This window comes from Nannospalax galili, unplaced genomic scaffold, assembly GCF_000622305.1.
Source record: "Nannospalax galili isolate Female #2095 unplaced genomic scaffold, S.galili_v1.0 scaffold698, whole genome shotgun sequence".
In the NCBI taxonomy this organism is placed as follows: domain Eukaryota; kingdom Metazoa; phylum Chordata; class Mammalia; order Rodentia; family Spalacidae; genus Nannospalax; species Nannospalax galili.
Genome location: NW_008341886.1, coordinates 2,620,428 through 2,642,113, shown reverse-complemented (window position 1 = coordinate 2,642,113; position 21,686 = coordinate 2,620,428). Strand labels below are relative to the sequence as shown.

The following is a 21,686-nucleotide window of genomic DNA, read 5'->3' as shown; positions in this document are numbered from 1 at the left end:
ACTATTTAGCCCAAGCTGGCCTCAAACTTGTGATCCTCTTACCTTTGGCTCCGAGTGCTGGGATTACAGGCACGAGGCACCATGCTTGGGTCTGGGCAGGTTTTCACTTAGGAAAGATGAGTCAAATAAACATCTGCAAGGTGGGCTATACTGCACTGGCAGCAGAGTTAGTGGTGATCTCATTGGGCCAGGGTTAGTATGTTTCCCAAGTTCTGCCTTTATTCTTTGTCTAGGGGAGAACATTCTTGCCGGCCCACTGCTGCCTGTGTGCTTTTTGTTTTACAGGGGCAGATGTCCAGGCCAGGGATCCCCGCCGCGGGATGTCGCCCCAGGAGTGGGCTGCTTACACAGGCCGGGTGGAGGCAGTTCGCGTTATGCAGAGGCTGCTGGACCGACCCTGCCCGGAGCAGTTTGGGGACAAGTACAAGCCGGAGTTGCCGCTGCCTGCCGAGGCTGCCCTGAAGCCCACAGGCTCCAAAAACTGCTTCCAGAGGTTCACCCGGTTCCTGCGGTCCACGCTAAGCTCGCGCTCGGGCCAGAGCCTGGAGGACGGAGGTGTCCTTGACCACATGGTCAGGATGACCACGAGCCTCTACAGCCCCGCGATTGCTGTGGTCTGCCAGACCCTATGCCCCGAGAACCCGCCCTGCGTGGGGAAAAGGCGCCTGGCGGTGCAGGAAATCCTGGCAACTAGGGAGGACCGGGGAGTGCATGCCCAGGAGAGCTTCCAGGAGGAGGGCTCCGAGTCGCCGTTCCGGACTGCGGAGGCCCGGAGTACCAACCTCGCGTCTCCTCACCCACCCGGGGCCCCGGGGTCCACCCCTGCCCGGCGGAAGGCCAGTCTCCTGCCCCTGCAGCTGCTGCGAAGGAGCAGCGTGCGGCCCGGCGTGGTGGTGCCCAGAGTGCGCATCAGCAAGGCCCCGGCGCCCACGTTCCAGCCCGAGCGCGCGGCGCCCAAGGGCAGCACCAAGGACAGCACCCACCTGCAGATCCCCAAGTGGCGGTACAAGGAAGCCAAGGAGGAGAAGAGGAAGGCGGAGGAGGCGGAGAAGAAGCGGCAGGCGGAGACTCAGAAGGACAGGCGGGCATCACGGTGGAGGAAAAGGACGTGAAGGGGCCGCAATGCAGACAGCTTGTGCGCCTGGCCTGGGGCAGGCAGCGCGGGGACCAGCCTGGGAGGTAGTGAGTGGGGCAGACAGCGGGCGGAGAGGGTTGCCTCCTGTCTCCTGTCCCGGTGTGCTGCCTGGATCCAGGGAGGGCAGCCCATGTTGCTCCCAAGAGAGCAGTACAGATGGATTTACTTAAAACCAGATCCCTGAGTAATCCGTACACCCAGAGAGAGAGCCATTTACCTGCAGGTCTCCCCTTAGAGAACCTCAATTAAGAATTTTTAGAACCAGTTTATCAAAGGGCATTTTCACATAATTTTGTATTTTGTTATTTATGAAATCTGCAGCATTTTACAATTGTAATTTAAGACAGTTTTAATATATGTGTTTGAAGACCCTTTGTTTAAAATGCTGTCTCTAGCAATAAATATTTGCAATAGCTGTGTGAATTCACACAGACTCCTCGGAATTCTTCCTTCCCTTCTTGCCGGCTGGTTTTGGCCCTTGCCTTCCCATGGCCTGAACACCAGCTTTTCTAATAACTTGATTAGGTAACCAGAAATCTGCTTCTACTTGATGAAAGCATTGAATTATTTTCCAAACGATCAAATGAGACAGCAATCCTGCTTCATTGTATTTCATTTTTAAAATCGCTCTATCCCTGCAATAATAATAATAATAATAATAATAATAATAATCAGAACATGTCAACTTATTATGAAACACTGCAAAAAATGAACATTTGTTGCTAGAACTGAACTCATTTTAAGCAAGGGGCTTTAGATAAAACTGGATAAACCATCTTCCAGGAGATGTGAGGAAAATATTTAACGGGGTAGATTTAATAAATGATTAGTAGAGATACAAAATGAAATCATATGTGTTCAGGAAAATCAGCAGAGTAGTTTTAGGCAGGTTTTTGTAGACAGAGATGCACTCTGAGGGTGGCCCCATCCTCCAGATTCAAGACTGGAGAGTCTCTTGTGTGGATTTTACTTTAGGGTTCCCTTTAATGATTATCCTGGATGTTTGCTCATCCTCACTCCAGCCTTGTAGAACTTCCAAGGTGTGTGGACTTTGGCAGGACACGGATGTAAATTGCCCTGGCCCCAACCTCTCAGTGGGATTTTTCTATCTATACTTTTATCTCCAAAGCACTGAGAAATCCTACTGGGTCTTAGAGAATCTATCACATATGCACTTTATTTAAATATTTAATGTAAATACTTGGAAGCCATAGATTCTAGATATTACAGACTGATTTGAAGTTCTTTGCTGTAGCCCTGGACACATTGTGCAATGCGCTGGTTGTCTCATGCTGGAGGAGAGGGTCTTCCCCTTATTCCTTCCTCTTTGACACCACTGGTCACTGAGTAATCAGAGTTCTCATATCAGCTGTTCCAAAAATGCTATGAACTGGGACCTCAGGCTGCTCCGAGACAGATGGGGACACTGGTGTGATCACCATAGAGTGTTTAAAATCATATTTTAGTTAGTTTCTCTCTAACCCCCGAAGGGCAACAAAACAAATGCTGAGAGTTTGGACCCACCCTGAGAACTACTGGTGTCAGTTAGCAAGGGTCACCCTTGTGACCTAGGACTTGGGATTGGTTACATCCCTTTGGAGGCTGTGAGGGCTGTGACCAACCTTGCTTACTTTGAGGGATAGTCTTCCCTGTGTCCTCTAGTATTGGAGATCTTTCTGCCACCTGTACACAAATCCTCAGCACCCACAAATCCTACCCTTATATTTCAGCTGGTGACCCCACCAGGCAGTGCCACATGGCTTATAGTCCATGTTCCTTGTGCTGGTTGCCCCCAGATGGCATATAAATTATTTTGGCCTGTACCCTACTGCAGGGGGAGAACTGCACTCTAGTGTTTATGCGAAGCTCCAAAGTGACCACCACAGTCAGTGCTGGGAACTGTAGCTTCTTGATGGGGCTGTGTGAGGTCCTTGCTGCCCTTTAGGGGGCTCCTCCTGGATGCCCCGTCTGAGCTCCCACAGAAGGCACCACCTCTGTAGAATGTCTAATTATGACTGAGCAGCCGATATTAGGCAGCTTCTGGTATCTGCCATTAGTGTCTGCCAAATCTCCTGCTACACTGTGTTAAGATCACGTTGGGAAGGTAGGTATGAGCCCTGCACCCCTGCCAAGCTTTGGGTCCCTGCTGCTGACCAATTAGAGATGTACATTTTTGGTCCCTCCCAGCCATCTACCTCACCAACAGTCCATTTTCAAAGTTCCCAGTTAAACGTGGACTGTCCATGGTGTTACAGCAAGAGGCTGGAGGTTTCATTTGTTTCCACGATGTTTTGAATCAGCCAAATGGAAACCTTTCCATGTGATTTCAGCCTTGTCCAGGTGTCAGGACAGTGGTACTCATGCCATAGCTCACAAGGTGCATGCATTATTTTAGAAAGGCTGCCAAGTCAGCAAGCCCAGGCCAGTTGAATGATTTCTTTGGCAGACTTGGATGTGAGCTAGTTTCTTGCCCTGTTCAGTAGAGCTGCTCTTACCTAGATGGTCTTGTGCAATGACAAATGGCAGATATGTGGAAGAATTCTGATGAGCAGTCTGGGGAAGCTCCATTCCCTGGTGGGCTTTAGTCTGTGCTGTTCAGAGAAAAATTGAGCTATGAAACCCAAATTAAGTCAGTCCAGGTTGGGATGCACAGTCTTCCAAGTCTCTCTCTAGAAGTGAGTCCTGTCCTACCCTGCATGGGAAGACCTTCTATTCAGGAGAGCATATTTTCTATTAGGGATTTTTTCCAAGTCTAGGAAAATGTTGTCAAGTCTCTTTTCTCATTGTGGGGTGGGGGGACTTTTGTTCTTGTGTTCCCTGTATCTTTGGAGTGGGCTAGGAAGGCAAGCAGATGCTCTGGCAACATGCAGTAGGGAGGTCACAGAATGAGCTGGTACTTCTAGATGCTTCTTGACAGGGTAGCCGTCAGTATTTCCTCTCTCAGACAGAAGGCTCTGGGGAAGTATGAGGACAGACAGCTGTGAGTGGAGCCTTCCTACCCATGTTGATCTGGATTTTTGGGGTCACTTGGGAGTTAAGGTGGGTGAAGGGAAGTAGAGGGACAGATAGGCACGTGTGTCCACCCCTCACTGAGAGCAAAGGGGCAAGTTATCTTGAGGCTCGTGGTACGCTTGTGGGGGTGACCCACAGAGCCTGTCCATTCTCAAACCGTGTTGTTAGTTTTGTCTCCTTTTTAGGCGAGTGGTTCACTAGAGAAGTTTTCAGTTCCAGAGGTCAAGAGAATCACTCCTTTTTAGTGTCCCCAACAATGCAGTGGTGTTGCTTGAATGGTTTACGTTTGTGCTTTGCTGTTTGAACAGCTGTGTCTACTCTCAGAGTGGTCATCCTCCCTACACCCTCATGTTATTCATGGAGGAGGGGGCTGCTGGGTGGCCCCTGTCTCTCGTGTGGTCATAAGTATCCCTATGACTTTGTCATCAGTGCTATTCTCTGCCACCCTCTTCACCTCACCTCTTCTTCCTCTTACCTTTGCTCCTCCGCCTGCTTCCTGTCCCCAGTTTGATTAAACCCCTTGCTCATCCTAGCACCGGTGCCCTGAGGTCTAAATGGGCAGAAACATAAGGGCTCTTGAGCACCCCTTGGTGGCCCTGCTGCATTACCAGCCTGGGACCTCCAAATCCCCAGGAATGGGAGGACAGGGCTGGAGGTTTCGGACATCAGCACAGCCCCTACCTGTCCCTTGTTTTGGGGAGGAAGGCCTGGTCTTCTCTCCTGACTTGGGATAGTAGAGGAGCAGGCTCAGAGCTCTGTATGCCCCAGTGTTATTAACTGTAAATAAATAGTGAATTTCATTGACAGGTACCTTCTCAGGGATTTATACATAAATATAGTTAGGGGATAAGCTAAAGTATATTTTAAATCCTTTTGATGTTTGAGTTCTTTGTGATTAAACTAGACCAAAAAAAAAAAAATATTTCCAAGATAGTGTTGATGCTGCTGCTTGTACGGGAGATGCCTGGGTCTCGTCCCTCAGTGGAGATCTCCAGGGATGTGGCAGTGTAAGGGCTGTGTGGATGTGATGTCACAGTCACACCTGTGTCTCTCGGTTGTCTCTTCTGGGTGTGACCATTGTTTAACAGTTGCCTCTAGCTGATTCCCAGATGGGCCATGTGTAAGTTTTCCCCAGAGCTGTCCACTCTAGGTCTGATATTGGCGAGTGAGACGGGCCTGGTCTTTTCTCCTAATTTGTGTGAATATAGTGTCCACAGTCTGTCTGCAGGAGCCAACCAAGCCCGCTGGGAAGGATCAGGGAAAGTTCAGCACACTTGGTCCACAGTGGCCTGGCTGTGCAGAAGCTGTGTGCTTGCTGCTCTAGAAGAAAGCACATGGCTGGATGGACTGTGTTCCTTCTTCAGCTCCCACAGGCTCCTGGCCACACTACATACCTCAGAATAAAGTCAGAACTGCAAGGACTTTGCCATCTCAGCTTTGGATCCCTCTGATTCAGGAGGCTCATTCTGCATGTCAGAAAAAGAGGAGGTTCATGATGCTGGCTAGAAAATGGGTTTATGGACACAGAAGGGCTGTATCAAGTGGCCTCTCCCCATTCCTCCCCAGCTGGCCGCTGGGGCCAGGTCTCTGGAGTAGAGAGAAGGCTGTTGTGGGTGAGATAGAGGCCTGTGGGGAGGGACAGATCCCAGATTCAAAATGATGCAAAGCCTGCTGCCCCCGGGAGTTGGGCTCCATCAACAGTTGCCCACGGTGCTCAGAGTGATGATATTTACTGTAAACTCCCTGCTCTTACATCATAAGAAGCTTTTTCTATAGTGTTTGGGAAAGTTTAGCAAGTTCCTTAGGACCTTGTTCTCTAGTATGGATTCTGGTCTGTGCTGCCCAGCCCTCAGTTTCTTCCTCACAAGGCATACATTAGCCCCCTTTAAGCTGGGCAACTCCATGGACAGCCACAGCTTCTAGGGAAGGAAGGAGGGAACACTGATCATGGTGATCATGGTAGATTCTTATACAACAACAAAGTCATGGTTATAATGAAAGGACAGCTGGAGCCTTTGGAGAAAGGGTGGAGCTAACCACAAAGCTTTTCACATTTGTGTACTGCAGTGCATCAAGAACTTGGCTGGAGAGCTGACTCAGTGGTTAAGAACACTGACTGCTCTTGCAGAGGACCCAGGTTCAGTTTCCAGCAGCCATACAGTGGCTCACAACCGCCTGTAACTCCAGTTCCAGGGGATCCAATGCCCTGTTCTGACCTCCTCAGGCATTGTATTTCTGTGGCGTAGTTACATACATGTAGGCCAGTCATACACACAAAATAAAAATAAATCTTTAAAAACAAAGGAACTTGTTTTATGCATCTGTGTAACTCTTGACTGAGTCACCTTTTTGTCCTTGAATTCACATGTTTCTTTATTAACATTTTTTTTTTTTGGTCTTTTTGAGACAGGGTCTCCCTGTAGCCCCAGCTGGCCTGGAACTCGCTATGTAGACCAGGCTGGCCTCAAACTCACAAAGATTCGCCTGCTTCTGCCTTTGGACTGCTGGCATTAAAAGTGTATACCACCACACCCGGCTCATTAACATTTTAAATAAGTATTAGACTGAAACATTCCTCTGAAGTCTTCATTTATTTAACTTTTAAAGGAGAGTGCAGGTGAGAAACACTGCCTGCATTGGTTTGACTGATTTTTCAAGTAACTCTGCTGGATGCTTGTACTACATTCACAATTTCCAAGCTCTGACCCAGCCAAAATACGATTTTATGGAAGGTGCAGGTCATGCTAATGGGGACAGTGTGTGACACTCACGCACACACACAAACTGAAAGGCCAGACTTTGTACTCATAAAGATACTGTTGCCATGGCTCACGGTGGCCCCCAGAGAATGTCTCTGTGGCTGTTTGGATGCTGCATATTCAGACTGATTTCAAGGCCTAAGGATCCCCTGGGAGCCCCCATTCAATGTGACACTTGACATGACTGGGTTTTCCACAACCCAGGCCTGTCTACTAAAAGATGCTGAGCTAGAACTCTGCCTCCATCTGGGTCATTGCTTTGAGCATCAGCTGCTGGGGGCCCAGACCCAAGAGAACCCCCTGGAAAGATCCACCTGGCCTCAGTGCACAGCCTTGTGTGGGGCCTGGATTCAGTGAGATTGGGCACAGGTTGACTGTAGGGGAAGCTCTGATTAGGTCTTCTGACTGGCACTAACATCATGTGGGCTTTGAGAGAATTCATTTGGCCATGCTATGATGTCCTTCTGCTGTTTTGAAAGAAAATGTAGGTGGGGGAAAATGAAGCTGGCCATCCCAGACAGAGTGGGCTGTGTTGACCTGACCCTTTATGGACTTTGGGGATGTAGTAATCAGGCGCCGTAACACAGCTCAAAGCTCTAGAGGTTGGTGCAGAATGGTGAAACTATCAATATTCTCCATGGACTCCATGAGTGATCACTACTTGTCCAGAATTGGTACCAGCCCTCCCCAGAGCCTGGGGCCACCCTAAGGAATTAGAACCCAGTGCCTCATTCAAATGAACTAAGGCTACCACTGCTGGAATGTCTTGGTTCAAAAGATAGTTCTGAAAAGCAAACAACAAAAAGATAATTGTACTTGGCATTTACTGGGTACACGAGAATCTATGTTTTCAGCAATAGTGACCTTCGGATGAGTGAAGAATAGAACAGATTTTGGCATGGGGCCAGGCTTCAAGTTCTGTCCTGATATAAGCTCTGTTTTCTGAATGTGAAGGGTTTCCTTTGTTATTTCTAAACTCCAGTAGCTTTTGAATGTTGTAAAGCTGTTAAATGTGGATATACCTATAACTTTCAGAGTGTTTTATTCTGATGTGAGAGTTTTGTTACAGTTTATACAAGATATTTTCCTATTTAGACCTCAGGGCTATCTTGGGACCCACTAATAAGTGTGACCCCCCCACCCCCAGCAGCTTCAATTCTTGATGGTCAAAGCTTTCATAAGCTTTATGTTAAATGTGATATTATTCAGCAGGAAGAGTGTCTTTCTGTTTTTTAACTTCCGACAAATTATGTCTAATGTTTTAAAAGTCTAGGAAAAAAGAGATGGAGTCGTGTAAAAAAATACAAGGAAACAATGGTAGAAGAATTAAAAATCACTGGCAAAATAAACATTCTCATGGTATAAAATTGTGATATTTGAAGAAACGTAAGTGTATAAATTATTAAAAAACTATGAAACAAATCAGTATTTCTCATGGCGCTTGTTTTGACCGAAATAGTTGTGTGCTTTTTATTTCCACGTATTTCCACTTAATTTTTCCAAGTAAGGGAATTTAATTGTGAGTTACTCATGAATATTTTTCCATAGATCACAGTGACTTCCTTGTCCCATTACAACCTGTGGGATCCCTCAGGTGTACACACACACACACACACACACACACACACACACACACACACACATGTTTTCATGTTTTGCTTTACCTAAGTGGCACACTGTATGTGCTGCCCTACAGTTTTTATTTTTTATTGTTTGAGAATTTCATACATCCGCATAATGTTTCGATCAGGTGTAGCCCTCACTCCCTCCCCTCCAATTCCTCCTGTATCCGCCCTGCCACTTGTCCCTCCTAACTTCATGGGCTCTGTTTTTAAACCTGCCGAGTCCACTTAATGCTGCCTGTATGTACATGGGTGTAGGGCCATCTACTGGAAAAAGGGGAGCCTCTTAAAATATGTCCTTAGGGATATTTGAAGATAATTTGGAAATCTATAGTTTATATTTATTTATTTGTGTGTAGGGGAGGACACAGTCATGCCAATGTGAATGTGGAGGTCAGAGGACAATGTGCAGAAATCGGTTCTCTCCTTCCACCATGGGATTAAGTTCCAGTCATCAGGCTTGGCGGTGTGTGCCTCTCCCGCTGAGCCGTTGTGTTAGTCAGGGTTGTCTAGAACAGAGCTTACAGAATTAATATATACATACACAGTATGTTTGAAGTAGTCTAGCAACAGCTGTCTCACACCTGAGAGACTGTGAACCTGGTGGCTCCTCAGTCCAAAACGCTGGGTGCTTCAGTAGTTCCCATCTGGTGCCAAAGACCTGGAGGGCTCCTGGAGAGCCGCTGGTCCTCAGTCCATGTTGAAAGCCTGGAAAACCTGGTTTTCATATCAGCAAAGGAATTAGCAGCAGCAGCAACTCTGTAAATTAACTTAGAGGCCAGGAGAGCAGAAGGGGAAGACTCTGCCTTCTGCCAGGCTTCCCCTTTGCATCTGGGCTGCCACCAGAAGGCGCCGCCCATATTTAGGGTGAGTCTTCCCACATCATTTAAGGCAATCAAGACAGTTCTTCAACTGAGGCTCCATGCTCAGGTGATTCTAAATTGTGGCAAGTTGACATTTAAAACCAACCTACATGCCCTTAATCCCAACACTCAGGAGGCAGGCTTGCCTGGTCTACAGCCACCTCAAGTCCAAAAATTAATAGCACAGCCTGGTCTGAAACTTGTGATCCTCCTCCCTCTGCCTCTTCAGCATATCTGACCTGTGTGCACTACCACAACAGGCTTAAAATAACTTTAAAAAATAATAAACATGAGGGGGAAGAAAGGGCCTTCAGTTGAAAAGTGACTTCCCTTCCCTGTGAGCTGCCCCTCCAAACAGGCCTTTGCTTATGCTCTTTCTAGATCTGTATCTTTAACACTTTCTTCCCGTCATTGTTGTGCAGACAAGCTCTCTCCCATTTTCCATGCAGTTTGGGGTCCTCCCTTCGTTCTTTTTGCTGCAAAGTGTGATGCAAAAGCACAACTCTTGCCTCAAAGGGGATAAGAAATAGTTAATTCTGGAGCCAAATATGAGTGACATTGGACTGGGAACACAGATTAGGGTTACCCCAAATTCCATGTTGCAATGTGGTTACAGTTTCATGAAACTTTCGTAGTAACAGAACAAAGGAAAGCCATAAATCAAGACACTTTTCAAGTACATTGGTGGAGACAAGTAGGTGGATACAGCGAAAGAGAAATCTTAGCTACAGGCCTCAGAGGCCATCTGATGACACTCAGTCTTTTGGTTGGTAGAAGTTGGTGGTCTGCTACATTAATACATTTCAAAAGATTTTTGTTAATCACAGGATATTAACTCAGAAACAGAAGTGGGTAAGGCGTGGCTAGGTAGGAAGCTAAAAATAGCCCAAGATAAATTGCAGTTAGACTTTGGACCTGCAACATTACACTCTCCACAATCACTGAAGTTCTAATCAGTTATCAGCCTTTGCAGGCAGGTCAGTTTTACGATACAGTTTATCTGGGAACTTTGGTTCTCAGTAGTATTCCTCAGTAGAGGCGAACCATGATTCACTCAACCATTTCCTCATTGATGGACTGTTACAACGCTCTCGGGTTTTTTGAGACAGGGTCTTCCTGTAGCCCCAGCCGTGTGGAACTCACTATGTAGATCAGGCTGGCCTTGAACTCACAGAGATCCGCCTGCCTCTGCCTCCTAAGTGCTGGGATTAAAGGCATGCACCACCACACCCGGCTTTTATCATTTACAAGTAACATGACTCCTTATACCTATTTGTATATAAAAATGAATTTTATTAGAATACAGGAGTGTAGAAACAAGATTTACCTACTTGAAGTAAATAGGCATTTTACTTTAAGACGTCTTTTAAAAAACTATATTAATTACATCTTGTTGCTGTGATAAAATACACTGACCAAAAGCAACTAACAGAAGAAAGAGTTTATTTTGGCTCACAGTTCCAATGGGAAATCACAGCGATGGGGGAGGCATAGATAGCCACAGGCGGCCAGAGTGGGAAGCTGGCAGATCACATCTCCATCCACACATAGGAAGCAGAGAGGACCGGAAGTGGGGCAAGGCTAGAGGCCCCCAAAACCTGTCCCCAGTGACGCATTCTCCAAGGTTCCTGTCCTGAAAGTTTCATAACCTCCCAAACAGCACACCAACTGGGGCATCAAGTGTTCTAATCCGTCAGCCCTATGGGGAACATTTCTCATTTAAGCCACACTTATAAGCAATAGCTTGCTTTCTCTTCCGCTAAAAAAACTTCTTTGTCTCATACGTGTATATAATGAATTTGTCATTTTCATCACCCGTTCTCCTCTCTCATTCCCCTCGTCCAGCCCAGCAGGGCCTGTGACCCTTTCCAGGAGTTTGGCTTGACACTCAGCCACCAGCAGGGGGCGAGAGAGGCCATGCTCCACTCGGGAACCACCAGTCATTTATCTGACTCCCTGAGGTTTGCAGGTTCTTGGGGTTAATACACTGCATCTCATTGATTTCCACTTTTCCCATTCTCGGTGAGGTTGTGAGCTTTGTGTCTTCCAGGCATCTGAATTCCTGTTTCGTGCTTTTGTTTGCATTTGCTTTTCATTTGTTTTGGGTTTGCTACGGCATGTCTTCTGATTCGTTTGCTCTGTGTTGGGATGCAGTCCTTGCACACTGATTCTGTTTTTTTCTCTCATCTTATCACTTACATTTTCCATAAAATTTTCAAAGTTTGATTTAATCAAAACTTTCAAAGCTGTTTTTTTTTAAATTTTTGCATTTTGTGTTTCTTTAAGGCCTTTTCTACCCCAAGTCAGTGTTTTATCTTCTACATTTTCTCCTAATGAATATAGTCTTATTTATTATTTTATTTTATGTATATGAGTGTATTGTTTGCATGAGTGTAAGTGCACCCATGTCATGTATGCCTGAGGAGGTCAGAAGAAGGAGTCAGATTCCCCTAGAACTGGAGTTAGGGATGGTTATTAACTGTCATGTGGGTGCTGAGAATCAAACCTGGGTCCTCTGCAAGAACAGCCAGTGCTCTTAACCACTGAGTCATCGCTCCAGCCCAATGAATTATAGTCTTTTTTAAGATAAAATTTACTCAGGTTCTTTTTAAATATTTTATTGTTTTTATTTTATGTGTATGAGTATAATGCCTGCGTGTATGTGAGTGCACCCGTGTAATGCCCACAGAAGTCAGAAGAGAGTGTCAGATCCCCTGGAACTGGAGTTAGGGGCGGTTGTTAGCTGCCATGTGGGTGCTGGGAATCGAATCAAGGTCCTCTGTAAGAGCAGCCAGTGCTCTTAACTGCTGAGCCAGCTTTCGAGCCCCAACTCAGGTTGTTTTGACAGAACTGGAAACAATCAGCTCTCATTGGACGTTTTACTCTGAACATAGGAAGTCCAATTTAAAAAGAAAGTCACAATTCTACATTATTATTTTAAAAGGACCCAAATAGGGGCTGGAGAGATGGCTCAGCAGTTGTGAGCACTGACTGCTCTTGCAGAGGACCTGGGTTCGATTCCCAGCACCCACATGGCAGCTACGAACCGTCCTTAACTCCAGTTCCAGGGGAATCCGACACCCTCTTCTGGCCTCCGCAGCACTGCACACGGGTGCACTCACATACATGCAGGCAATACACTCATACACATAAGATAAAAACAATAATTTTTTTTAAAAAAGGACCTAAATAGGAAATAATGTTTTATTTATTTGTTGGCATATGAAAATTTATTATACACTGTGCTTCCATCATCAACATTTAGGATCTTGATCGTTCCTTCTTGCCCTGTACAGGGCCAAAAGAGACATATTGGCTACTTTAACAACCTTAAAGCAGACTCCAGGACTATCACCAGCTACATGACCTTTCTGACCAAATCCAGCAACCAGAACGTCATTGTTCTCCTCAGTGAAGTTCAGGGAACCGTCACCAGGCACAGGGCTGTGATTTTCTTGCCATTCTTGATGAGCTGGACCTGACACACTTCCTGATAGCTGAAGTTGCTGTTTAGCGTCAACCCCTACTTTTCCCAGCATGATTCCCTTGGCACCTCCAATGGGTTGGCTTTAAGAGCTGTGCCCACATGGGCTTTCTTCTGTTTATCACACCACTTCTGGTCCCGTTGATGACTACGGAGCTTCCCGGCGGTATGCAGACCACGACACTTGCCCATGCTGCTGGTGCCAGAAATGATTTTAAATGAAGAATGTTATCAGACAGGATGATTATTGGAAGTTATTTTTACTTTTGTTGTTGAGAGAGCAAATGGTGTATTTATTGGGTTGAAATACTGTCCAGGAAGTTAAAGGACACAGACTGGTCCCTAAACACATTTGCAAACTGGGACATGCAAAGTGAGGGGGGGAGGCTGGGAAGAAAGTGGTCTTGTCCTTATTTAACTGGACTGGAAGTGATGGGGACATGTTGAAGTGCCAAGTTCCCTCCTGTGCTGGGAGTGTGCTGGGGTAGGCAGAGGCTGGTACTTCTAGGCTGGTGCTCATCTGTCAGTGGGCTGGGAGCAGTGGTGGCCATACTGGCAGAAATGTGGTTAAAGTGCCTGCTGAGGGGTGGAGGGCTGGCTCAGCAGTTAAGAGCACTGGCTGCTCTTGCAGTGGACCCAAGTTTGGTTACTAGCTCCCACAGGACAGCTAACAACCATCTTTAACTCTAGTTCCAGGGGATCTGACACCCTCTTCTGGCCTCCACAGGCATCAGACATGCATGTGATAGCACATATATGTAGACAAAACACTCATACACAATAAATCTTTAAACAAAAAAGAAGAGTGCCTGCCAAGGTTTTGGCATTCAGCCCCCTTGATCCTTGTCCCACAGGCCCTTCCCATGGTCACTGGCTCCTGGCAGGTCACATGTGCTGTTTCCTTGCTGAGGACTAGGCTAGTTTCCAGTGAGGGACATTCCAGTCATAGCCTGCTGATAACTTTCTTAGACAAACTGCTCCTCTAGATTGACAGCTGGTAGTACTAGGTCAGCAGGCATCACTGTTCTGCAGCAGGATTCAGGATCAGCCAAATCAGTCCTTGGGTACATGTGGTGAAGGGGCAGAGGGCTCCTTGGCCAGGCAGGCCACTGCTGCCCACCCACCCAAGTCACTGTCCTCTTGCTGTTTTCTGTGCCCAAGCTTGCTACTGTTCTTCGTAAAAAGAAAAAAAGAAAAAGAAAAAGAAAATGAATTAAAATGTAACAAAATTTAGCACATTCCCCCCGCAATTAATCATTCTAACCAATGAATTTAGCTTAAATCCACCCTGATATTTCATAAGTGTTATTTTTAAAACAAGAAAATTTAGACATCACCATTTCCTTAGCTCGTGTTGAGGTAACAGAGAGTCTAGACCAGGGAGGCCAAAGATGATGAAGCCACCCTGAAGTCAAAAATGAAAGGTGTCCTCACCCCCTTTGGGAGGCCACCCTCCAGCTGGTCTCAAGACAGTGGATCTATGCTCTGCAAAGGGACATTCCCTGGGGACAACTCTGAGCACTCAGCCTCAGTCCTAAGGCTTGGAACTAACCATAGTGGTCATTCCCAGGTAGATATAAGGGGCTCTTCCTGACCAAATTCCATCTCGGTGACCACCCTTTGGCACACTGTATTCTCTGCGGATGACATAAGATGGGGTTGGGAAGAGCCCGGCCCTTCTTCCCTGGCTTTGCGGGGCGTGGTGTCTTCATTCCTGTCCACAGAGCAGCACTCCAGCATCCACAGGAAGCGGAAGCTAGCTTCTCTGGTGGACAAAAAAAGCCCTGTAACTGATCATGTGACAAGGGTTGCTAGCTGGAGATGTCTCCACAGTGCTGAGTGGGCAGCAAAACTTCTGGTTAGACCATAAAAGCCTATCCTGGCTTAACTGATTGTCAAAGTGGCATTTAATTCTGGATTTTTATTTCAGTCCGTGTTCCACAGTTTTCTGTTGCTGTGATAAAAATACCTGTGAAAATCAACTTAAAGGGGGAGAGATTTATGGCTCCAATATTTCTAGGCAATGAGGTAGAATATCATGGGGACATGTGAGAGAAAAAGGGGGAGAGAGAGAGAAAAAGAGAGAGAGAGAGGAAGAGAGAGAGAGAGAGAGAGGGGATGATGAGGAGGACAAGGGGACAGGGGTGAGGGTAAGGAAGAGGGTGAGAGGGCCTATCATTGTTCAAAGGCATGCCCCAGTGACCTACTTCCAATTAGGCCCCACCCCCTAAAGGCTTATCCATCATCCAGCCATGCCGAGGCTAGTCATATCCTTTAACACCCTGTGCTTCCTACCCAGTATGAGTGCCCATCGTCCCTCACCCAGAGGGGTCCGTCCACTCTGATTCCTGTGTGGCCCACTTTTTTGCCCACTCACCAAAGTATGAATCAGACCCTGTCACTCTCTTGCTCAAGGCCTGCCACTAGTTTTCTACTTCACTTAGAAAACTCAGCTTCCTTCCCCTGGCCTGAAGAGCTGTGTCCCTAGATCTTCCTGCTTTCCCTGGATTCATGGTGCCTTAAAGATTTAATGACAGGCTTTCTTCCTCACAGATGTGACTTTCTGTTCCTCAGCCTGCAACACTCAGAGCTCTGCAGCTCTAGCACCTGCTCAGCCTCTGCCCAGTGTCCCCTTCGTTGCTCCTGTTCTGGCCTCCCAGCTAAATTCCCTCAGGGTCTCTGCCATGCTCCCTCACTGGCCCTTCTCAAGCTGTCCTCCTGGCGCCTGCTCCCCCACATACCGTAACTTAGGGCCTATGCCTCTGTCCTTCCCAGTTTCAGGAACAGGTTTCTTAGTAGCACTTGGCCTAATGTGTCCATGGGTTGGAGGAGAAGTGAGCCATGTCTAGCTTTCTGATGTGAGGCTGGGCCTTCCTGCAGAGTCTGACTCTTGTCCTTTGGAAGATTGGAGCATGAAGTACAGGCCCAGTCTGCCTCTACTGAAGGCAGGGTCCTGGGCAACTCACTGAACCTCCCACGTTCCATGTCGATTTTAGATTTTATTTTTAATTAAGTATATGTATCTGTGTGTGGTCGTGCACATATGAGTATAGGTGCCTGTGGATCCCAGAGGGATCAGATCCCACTCCTGAAGCCGGATATATAGGTGGTTGTGAGCTGTCTGACCTAGGTGCTGGGAACCAAACTCTAGTTCTCTGTAAGAGCAGTACATGCTCTTAACAGCTGAGTCATCACTCCAGTCCCCATCCCGTAACTGAAAGAGGGGTGACTCCTGGTAAGGCATCCAGGCCAAAACCCTGTACCCTGCAGAGCAGAAGCAAACAGATAGCTTCAGAACTCTCTGCACTCCAGCCCCAGGGACTGGAGCCCCCCTACCCCCATCCCCCAACACAGGGCTCCATGGCCCTGCCCTGTTTGAGCATGCTGCCGTCAGTGAGTGCTGTTCTCTCTGGCACCCATCACTGTCAGCTCCAAGCTCCCATCAGTCCCGGGAGTTAGCTGCCATCACTCCTAACAGCGAACTCCCATCATCCCTCTGGTGGGCTCTCATCATTCCAAATGGTGAGCTCTTATAGCAAGGCTGTTACCGACTATCCACCTCTTCCACCCCAGGGGCCAGAAAAATAGCCCTGCCATCCATTACCGTGTGTGGTGACCATCCTATGAAAGGCCTATCTGGACATCACAGATTGGGCCATGTTGATGAGGGCACTGGCATTTGGCTGGGGACATGTTGAACGACAATGGAAACCAGCTAAGTCAGCTCAGTTGAAGACGCAATGTGGAAAATACCCAGCTTTATTAGACCCAGTCTGGCTCTTCTCCCAGAAAAGCATACGGGGAAGAAGATGCTTGGCTTACTTAATTAAACCAAATGATACCATACATAGTCTAAGCTGTGTGAGGAGAGTCTTTGGAGGCAGACAGACTGGAGCTCAGTCCTGGCTGCATTTCTCCTTGGTGATCTTGGCATTGTAGTGGACCTGTGAATGTCGAACCCCAGCTCGTCTGGAAGAGTGATGTGCTCGGGGCCACTAGGAACACTGGCTCAGTGCCAATTCCCTTCACAGACCTAAGGGGTTCCCCAACTCTTCTCAGCCCCCACATCCTCCAGGCAATCAGGAACCAGGAACGCCTCTCAAGACACTGCGCCCCCACCCCGCCCAGTAACTGTGGATGGACAGTAGAGCAGCAAAATGTGGCCCGCACAGAGGGAGATGAGGCCTTTGGAATTCCAACCCCTTCAGCCTCAGTCCCTTGGTGATGTCTGGTGTCAGTGAGCTGCTCTGCACCAAGCCTCTTCCAACAGGTAGAGGGTGGCTTTGGCTCTTCCCAGGACTACACTGCAGTTAGATCCAGACTGTACCATCCATAATAAGTGCATCTGTGTCCTCAGGATCAGAGGCATCATCCTAACCTCCCTTCCCCCACAGGGCCAACATCTTTCCAACTGTCATGAGAGGAGCTGTCATGCCAGCAGACTCTGTCATTTCTCCCATGCCTAGTGTGGAGCTTGGTTGAGGACTAGCCGCAGGCCTTCTGAGAGGAGGTGCCCACTGAGCCAAACAGTGTTGCCTGTCAGCCGCCCACCATCCACCCACTTAGAACTGGGAGACACAGCTGACTGTGGTCAGGAGGGCCTGCACTCTGCTGTCAACCATGTCCTAGCCAATCTCGCAGCTCATTCCAAGTGAGAGCTTAGCTCCCACTCCTCCGGCCACCGCTGCTGCCCCGCCGTGATGGACTCTTGCCCCGTTGGAACCGTAAGCTAAATAAACTTCCTTTTATACGTTCCCTTGGCCATGGTGTTTCTACTACAGCAACAGAGCAGTAACTAAGACACTCAGTGACCCTATACTCATGGATCACAAGGAAAAGATACAGTTGAAGATCCTCTCTTGTGCAAACCTGGCAGCCCAGCTTAGCAAAACTAGACAGTGTCAGGCAGAACAGGTCACACACTGGAGTGCTCCCTTTCTCCTTGTTTCAAAGACACATTACAGCTGTGCCTGAATAAGGAACAGCCTGGCTCTTAGCACTAGTTTTGAGGTCAAGAGTGGACTTGAACTCTGAGCACCTGTTCCTTCAGATCTCTCAGGGTACTGTGCTCTCAAGCCAGGCTTCACTCATTCTTTTATTCAAACCGTGTCTCCAGCATGAATGGGGGAACTAGAAACTAGTGTCCACCCTCATCCTATCAGAGAATCTTGCCCTTTGATCCCTACCTAGGCCTAAAATATCTCACAATTTCAGACAGATTTTTCTGTTCTCGCTGTCTTCAATGAGAAATATCTGCTGCCTCCAGCACTTTGATAGGTGAATCAAGCACACCCACAGTCATTCACTACCCTGGGTGGAGGGCAAAGTGGGGTCCTGAGGGATTTAAGTCAGGTGCCCAGGTCACAAGAGGAGCACAGGGCTCAGTGAGCTTTTTTACATTATAAATAGTAACTTTGGTTGCAAGGTTAAGTAAACATCATTAGTTCAGACTATGTCAATATTGTAAGTCATTCCTATACTCCTTGCAAATGGCCTCCTGCACACTACTTATGAGTCCACAGGGAAGATGCTGAAAGGGATTAAGGAGATAGCAAAGCCTCCTCCTCCACTTGAGAGAAAACTTGGCTTCTGTGAGCATCTGTACTATCAGGTGGGATTCGGGCTAACTCCATATAACAGAAAACACATTAATGATTGTCATTTTTATAGCTTAAAATTACAAAGTATGTCCTACACATACTATAGGCCAGGCCTGTTCCAACACTGCATCCCCGAGACTTACTATTCTCCTTACAGGTTGGGAAACCGAGCGACAGAAAGGCCAAGTGTCTATCTGAGGTTTTGGTTCTAATGACTAGAAGAACTGTTAAGCGGCCAGCATGCTCAACCTCAAAGCCTGTACTTTGATGGTGGATAGCTCTGCATGGTGGTCATGCCTGGAATCAACTTGGAAGGTTGAGGCAGGAGAGTCACTGTAAGTTCGAGGTAAGCCTGACTATATAGTAAGTTTCTGAGTTTCGGGACAGCTGGGACTAGTGTGAAACTCAGTCTTGAAACATGAGGGGAGAAAAAAAAAGGACTGTTGGTAGAAAGCACAGAACTTGGTATCAGGTCACCTTAAGCTTTGCTAGATACTAGCTCTCGGAATTAGGCTTGTTATTTTACTTCACTAAACTTTATCACTTGCCAAAATAACAATAACTACCAAGTGGGGTTTTTTGTGAGTGCCTGGTGCGTAAGCTGTGCTCAATAAATGTGGGGCAGCTGATGGAGCTGGTGATGATGGAGATGGAGATGTTGGTGATAAGGGTTCTGATGATGCTAATGATGCGATGGTAATGGTGGTGATGATGATGGTGGTCATGCAGATGATTTACAGTGACAGTGATTTAGCCCCAGAACCTCCTCCAGTGGGAAATCTGTGTACTTCAATGTTTTTGTGATTAATGAAGGATGGTGTAACTGTGGCTAAGTTTATACAGTTTAAGCAGGTCAAATAAATGTCTGTTTAGCATGATCTCTTTACATTCAGGCTATCTAACTGCCTGTTCAGTGAACTCATGCCAGCTCTCCTTCTTAGATAAGCTATTTTGTGCCAACAAAGTAATAATCTTTTGTTTTTTTATTTTCATTTCCTGGGATAACTTAAAAAATATATATTATTGCGCTGCTGGCTGGGGAGGGGACACGCGTGCCACAGGAAGCACGTGGTGGTCAGAGGACAGCTCTGCACAGTCAGTTCTCTCCTTCCACCTTTACATGGGTTCCTGGGATTGAACTGAGGTCCCTGTGCTTGCACAGCAAGCGCCTTCACTCCCTCGTCATCTCACTGGTCCTCCTCCTGGCATAACTTTTTTGGGAAATTTGTGAGTGTGTGTGTGTGTGTGTGTGTGTGTGTGTGTGTTTAAGAGCATCTATGAGGCTAGTTAAATAATTTAACCTGTTTCATTGAAGAAAATTAGCATTAAACTAGGGACCTAGGGAAGAACTTTAGCTGTGATACCCACATAATGAACACCGAGGGCTACACTAGGCATTTGAATAGCCTCCCTCACTCTCAGCACTGTTGAAGGAGGAGGAAAGCACATTATAGTCTTTCATGTGGGTCCCTTACTGTGGGTTATGGCATGAGACTGCCTTTAGATTTTACTTACTTGTTTTTGGCTTTTATTTTTGTTTCGTGATCTTTTCTACTTTGAAGTCGGAGAGGAGGGACACCTCAGGCCAGAGATTTCTTGCACTGGCCTCTGAAGGTGGACACAGCATCACCACAGAAGGCAAAATTTAATGAGAAAGCCTGTGATTTTTTTCAGAGTTTGTTTTTTCTAATGTTCTGAGATTTGTCTTTTATATGCTGTGTGGAGTAATCCAGTTGTATATATTGTGGCTAAAGGCAGAATAACTGATCACTGTCTTCAGCGTGGGTGGATAATCAAGGAGTCAAAGTTCTGGCTCATCTTCAGTCAATGTGGGGTGTAGGTGAGAAGTGAGTGCCTTCCACAAGAGTTCTGTTGCGTAGCTATTTCTTTTAGATTGATTCTACCAGATTGCTCTTTCTGGAGAGAAAAGGGGAGGCTTACCAAACTGAAAAGAAAGTGACAAGAACTTAGAAGAGAGTTACAACCTCCCCAAGGTTATGTAAGTAGTGAGGGCCGGGGCAGAGAGGTGAAGCAGAGCCTCGATGCAGCACCTGTCAGTCATCACCCATGCTACAGTGGGCTTCGCAGTGAAGTAGCTGGCAAGTCATCAGCGTCCCTCTAAGCAACCCCTCACTCATGCTCCTGTAAGTAAGCCCAGTAAACTCATTGATTCACCAAGCTAGACGTGGGTGCGATAAAGTCAAATGCACTGCTGGGAGGTGCAGGCGGTGTCCAGTTCCTTCCCCCCCACTCTCCTTCTGACAACCCGAGGTAAGAATTCTCCAAAAATGCCATTTGGAAAATCCTAACGAGTTTATTGGACTTGCTAACTGAGCTTGGGGTGCCTGCCGGTTTACTTACAGAGGAGTGCCCCCCTCCCCCATTTGTGACCGTGCTGGAATGTCCACACCCAAACATAAATCCTGTGACTTCCCGACAGCCACACAAAATGGTGAGAGACCTGCCTCGTGGCTTTCTTGGCTTCTATATCCTTAGCCCCTCCCCTTCATGCAAGGTCAACTGATTGGGTGGGAGAGGTGATGGGCTTCCGACTACATGACTCCTTCCGCAGAGCATGGGAAGGAGGTGGGACTATAGCTTGTGTCTTTGTGGTCGGAGGGACTTCAGGTTACAGATAAGTTTCTTTGGTCTGTCATCGGTGTCCTGTCTGGGGTGGGTAGACGTTTGTTCTGTCTCTCCAGGAAAAGTACCAGACCAGTTCATGAACAGTCTTTGTTCCTCATAGTAGAAATGAGGACGCATCGAGGAGGGGCTGAGACAGGGAGGAGCTGTGCAGGAGGCAGGGACACGAGCCAAGGCCAAGGTTCCCCCTAAGACCCTCTTCACCTACACAGGTTCTTTTCAAGCCACTGTTCTACAGAGACCGTTTTCCACTTTTGCTGCTGTCTCTTTGCAATGTGTCCCGATAACTTGGAGGTTAATCAGCTTGAGGCACACACTGTTCACTGTGGAAAATAGGCTGTAATATTTCCAGAACGGGTTTCCAGACCTTTCTTAGAGAAAATTTAAATAGCTGAGCCCAAAGCCCGTGAGCTTGTCCTGCCTGCCCTCTGAGTAGGCTGGGAAGCCGCTAGGGGATGTCTATCTCCACTCTCCTCGGCATCAGCATTGGAGGAAACAGACATGCTGTAGTTCTGCAGCACGCTCTCCCGAAGGAAGAGATTTGCTTTATCTAATGCTTTCCGCCACA

At 47.2% G+C, this 21,686-nt stretch overlaps 1 protein-coding gene and 1 pseudogene across 3 annotated transcripts in view; one reads left to right on the top strand and one right to left on the bottom strand.

The window, feature by feature from the left end:
• Positions 1–21,686, top strand: part of Ankrd33b (ankyrin repeat domain 33B) — a 120,602-nt gene that overhangs the window by 87,338 nt on the left and 11,578 nt on the right. For 2 of the 3 annotated variants that reach the window (XM_008837630.3, XM_008837628.3), the window contains one exon: positions 286–6,295. The exons of the other annotated variant lie outside the window; for it this stretch is intronic. In XM_008837630.3, the coding sequence (XP_008835852.1) occupies positions 286–1,112 (827 nt within the window). In that variant the 3' untranslated portion in view covers positions 1,113–6,295. Of the gene's footprint in view, positions 1–285; positions 6,296–21,686 lie in introns of those variants that run through there. 3 annotated transcript variants of the gene reach the window in all.
• On the bottom strand, positions 12,653–13,067 carry LOC103737794 (annotated as a pseudogene).